General features: G+C 43.7%; 1 protein-coding gene across 6 annotated transcripts in view; it reads left to right on the top strand.

Annotated features, from left to right (window-relative positions):
- Positions 1–72: 72 nt before the first annotated feature.
- birc6 (baculoviral IAP repeat containing 6) overlaps positions 73–3,780 on the top strand; it is a gene marked incomplete at its 3' end in the record, with an annotated part of 46,098 nt that continues 42,390 nt past the window's right edge. For all 6 annotated transcript variants that reach the window (XM_024296653.2, XM_036215383.1, XM_024296654.2 and 3 more), the window contains 1 exon segment: positions 73–502. In XM_024296653.2, the coding sequence (XP_024152421.1) occupies positions 289–502 (214 nt within the window).

Below are 3,780 nucleotides of genomic sequence, written 5' to 3'. Positions count from 1 at the left end.
TGGACATTTAACTCCGCCCATTAAACGTTTAACTCCGCCCACGTTGAGGCACGCCCCAGTCTGCAGGCTGCAGCCAGGGGTAGTTGGCCGAGCCGGCTGTTGCGTAGTGTTGTTGGTGAATAGCCGCTGCTACGCTTACGGGCGTTGGAGAGAAAGCCGCAGAAGGAGTCAGCAGTGGCGGGGCAGCGCTAGTTCGGAGCCAGTCTCGTAGATTTAGGAGTATTACGTGTATCAACGGACCCCTCACAAAACCAAAAGGGATAGGAAGAGGGGGGAGATACAAGAAAGATGGCGGCGGCCGCGGCCTCGCCGGGCTCCGGTTCGTCCACCTCCTCAGACTGGATTGTGCTGAGAGACGGCTGCCTGCGCTGCGACGAGGAGGGCCTGCGGAGCCTTTCCTACCACCCGGCCCTCAACGCTATATTGGCTGTGACCAGTCGCGGCAGCATTAAAGTTATTGACGGCACTTCGGGGGCCATCCTACAGGCTTCGGCGCTGCACGGTGAGTCGCTGAGGCCCTTGTCCTGCAGTTGACAGTGACCGTTTCGTTTCTGACATGCTGTCAACAGAGGACCGGACTCGGGTGCGTTAGCTTGAGTTGCTCCTAGCAGTTGTCTTGGGGCCTGTTCGGGTTGTTTAGTCGGCGTGATGTGCTCAGCTCCCATCTGCTCTCGTAACGGCACTGCCAGCGTGTTAGCGCGTTGTTGAGTTTGTGGCCAAACACAACAGTCTTTTAAAAAACGACCGCGTTTGTGCTTGTTTAGGGTAGTTTCAACCTCGGAACGCTAAGCGGAATTAGCACTGCACCGCTAAGCCGGTCAGCCTTTTGCCGACACTCTGTGGTGTCTTATTGCTCACTCACGCCGTGTCGTCAATAGTTAAAGACACATTTTACACACATGGACTAGCCTAACAACCTTAACCTTGAAAATATCGACTGTCTAAAAGTTTCTAAGCTTTAAAATGCGAAAAACTGGGTTAGCTAGTGAGTTAGCTAGCGGCTCACGAGCCGCATAACTTTCCAGCTCAGCGGGCGCGCTCTGTCAGATGAGAACAGTGATGCTGACACCCGGTCCATGATGCACAAGTAGTGTTTCTGTGTGGACGTGGACTCGGTTAAGGCTACCCACTTAAGTTTTTGAATTTTATATTGATGAAGGGAACAGTGTCAAACTACACCAGAGCTGTACTCATTCTGCCATGTCAAGGTATCATATTAAACCACTCCTCTACTATTTAAAAAATATATAGTTACTGAATAAATGAATGCTCCAAATAGAAGTGGTTTCACCCAGAAAGCCAGTAAGAAAGTTACAAGTTCATTTAAATGCAAATTTCAGTGTTGCACTGTAACATTTTCACTGCACTGAGTGCTGCTTGCATTTTATCCTAATATGTTTGGAGTTAAATTCCTGGTATGACAAAGGATGTTATGTCTTTCTTAGTCCTCATCCGGGGATCCTAAACAGAGACCCTGAAGGCAAGAGTTCATATTTTGACCTGATGGTGTTGACGATCAGTAGGATTCTGTCTCTCCAGATTCACTGTGAATTACTCTGTCAAGATAGATTTTTGGCATTTTAAAGATCCACTCCAATGAAAATTCTGATTTTTTTTTTTTTTTTATGTTTTTAAACGCGTTTTAGTGGCATTTGGCTGTTGATGGAGGACACATTAGGCTTGGAGGCCAAAACGACAAGCCACAAAACTCCCTGTTCCACTTCATTCTGATACATACACTAGTAGACTTGATCCATGTACATCCTTGTTTTCTTTGTCCAAGCTGGCATCTGGCCTAAAATTGTACAGCTGGATAGCTCCAATATTGCTGGCTATTTTTGTTGCACTTGTAATGTTAGGTTGTGGGAGAGAGTATAAACAAATGGATGATGGGAAGGGGATGGATTACCCTATGCTAACAGTCCCGCCCAAAACTCGGAGGCAAATTTCTAATGAACTGTTGCCGCTCTTCAGAAACTATGTCCCAGAAAGCTACACAGATTTTTTGATTTTGGCTAAAAATGGCATACTCACAATTAAGACTACTGGGAATGGTTTGAAAATAGATCAAAAGATGATCAGAGTGGGGCTTTAATCACATTGTTTGTTTGGTTTTATTTGGTCAAAGATCTTATTAATCTCAGTTTTTAGTGCATTAAGTAATGCTGCAGGATATGAGAAAAACTTGTGGGTGGGATATTTGTGACCAATATTGCGATGACAATTTTAACTTGTGACACATGAACAAATGGTTAAACAAAAACAACTAACACATAAATTCCTTTTCACTGCAACAGTTTTATATCAAGGAAGTCAACACCATGGGTGGCCGTGGTGCAGTGGTAGGGCGGTTGACCTCTGATCGAAGATTGTGGGTTCGATTCCTGCCTTGTCCACCCATGCAACCCCACCTTGCCTATGGTGGAAGGTTGGTGTCAGTGTTTGGCAGCGGAGCCACCATAAGTGCGTGAATGAGTCTATGACTGTAATGCGCTTTGGGCTGTGATACTCCAAATGACCCTTGTCTACACAGCAAGCAGGCATCTACCTTAAAAGGACTATTTGATTGGTCAAGGATGTGAAAGGGTCCATCCATTTGGTCAGTTGTGTAAAGGGCTCTATTAGATTTGTTAAATATGCCGCCATGAGATTGGTTTAGCATGTGTCTAAACTTTTAAAGTTATCACAGTTTATGATGTCTTTTGCAATACAAAGTTTGCACATGCTGATATCGTGATGATGATGAATTTCTGGGTTTTGTGCAGGCCTAACATTAAGTTAAACCTCAAAACACAACTGATAAAATCAAAATACCTTTGAGCTTTGGTGAACTTAATGTTTATGCTTATGTGTTATGTTGGCTTGATCCTACTAAAATAACAGCAAAGTCAACACAGACTAAATATTAAATGATAAACCTCTAGTAATGCATAAATCCAAGGTGTGAATGTGTTTTTTTTTTTGCTGTTTTAAAATGAAAAATCAATAGAGCAAAGTGTTGCAAAGTGTCTTTAGATCATTTATTACTCCTTACTTGTGTTTGCTGCCAACAGCTGAGCTGATTGAACAGCCAGCAGTGTTAAAGATGCTGATTCTCATGAACAAGCGAGAGTTACTTCATGTGTTGTTGAGGAGCAATGATGCTCCATAGGTTTAGCGTATTGCATTCTGTTCTATCTCTGTATTTAGTCTTTAAATGTTGGGCAGAGAGCCTGAAGAACAAAATGCATGCAAAAAGTGGCTTAAAAAGATTTCACATTAAAAGTGTAAAGATGGAGTGGAATGTTGTCCTGTTGCTGTCTGATGTTGAGTTTCAGCTGCTCAATAGTCGTGGCTTGTCTTTGTGACGGGATCCTTTTCATGGCGCTCCAAATGTTTTTCAGTTGGTGAAAGGTCTGGCCTGCAGACAGGCTAGTTCAGCATCTAGACTCTTCTACTAAAAATCTCATTTCTGATTAACACTGTGAGGGGTCCAGCATTATTTAGCTGGGAGATGCAAGCCCTTCCCTGAAAAAGACAGTTGTTAGAGTGGAAGGAGATGCTGCTAAAACCTTGATGTGTCTTTGCAGCGGTAACTTTGCCCTTCCATATGAGTGAGCTGTCCTTTTCACAGGCACTAATCCCCTCCTTACCATAAGAGATGCTGCCTTTGGAGCGTTGAGAACTTGCTGGATGACCTCTCTTGTCACACATTAGCTATGATTTCCTGAAAGACTTATGACCTTTTTTTTGCACAATAGAGGCAGTACATTTATGAATAGACTGGTGAATAGTTTTTTT

This window comes from Oryzias melastigma, linkage group LG15 (assembly GCF_002922805.2).
Source record: "Oryzias melastigma strain HK-1 linkage group LG15, ASM292280v2, whole genome shotgun sequence".
In the NCBI taxonomy this organism is placed as follows: Eukaryota; Metazoa; Chordata; class Actinopteri; order Beloniformes; family Adrianichthyidae; genus Oryzias; species Oryzias melastigma.
The sequence above is the reverse complement of the archived record's forward strand: the minus strand, read 5'-3'. Positions and strand labels throughout refer to the sequence as shown.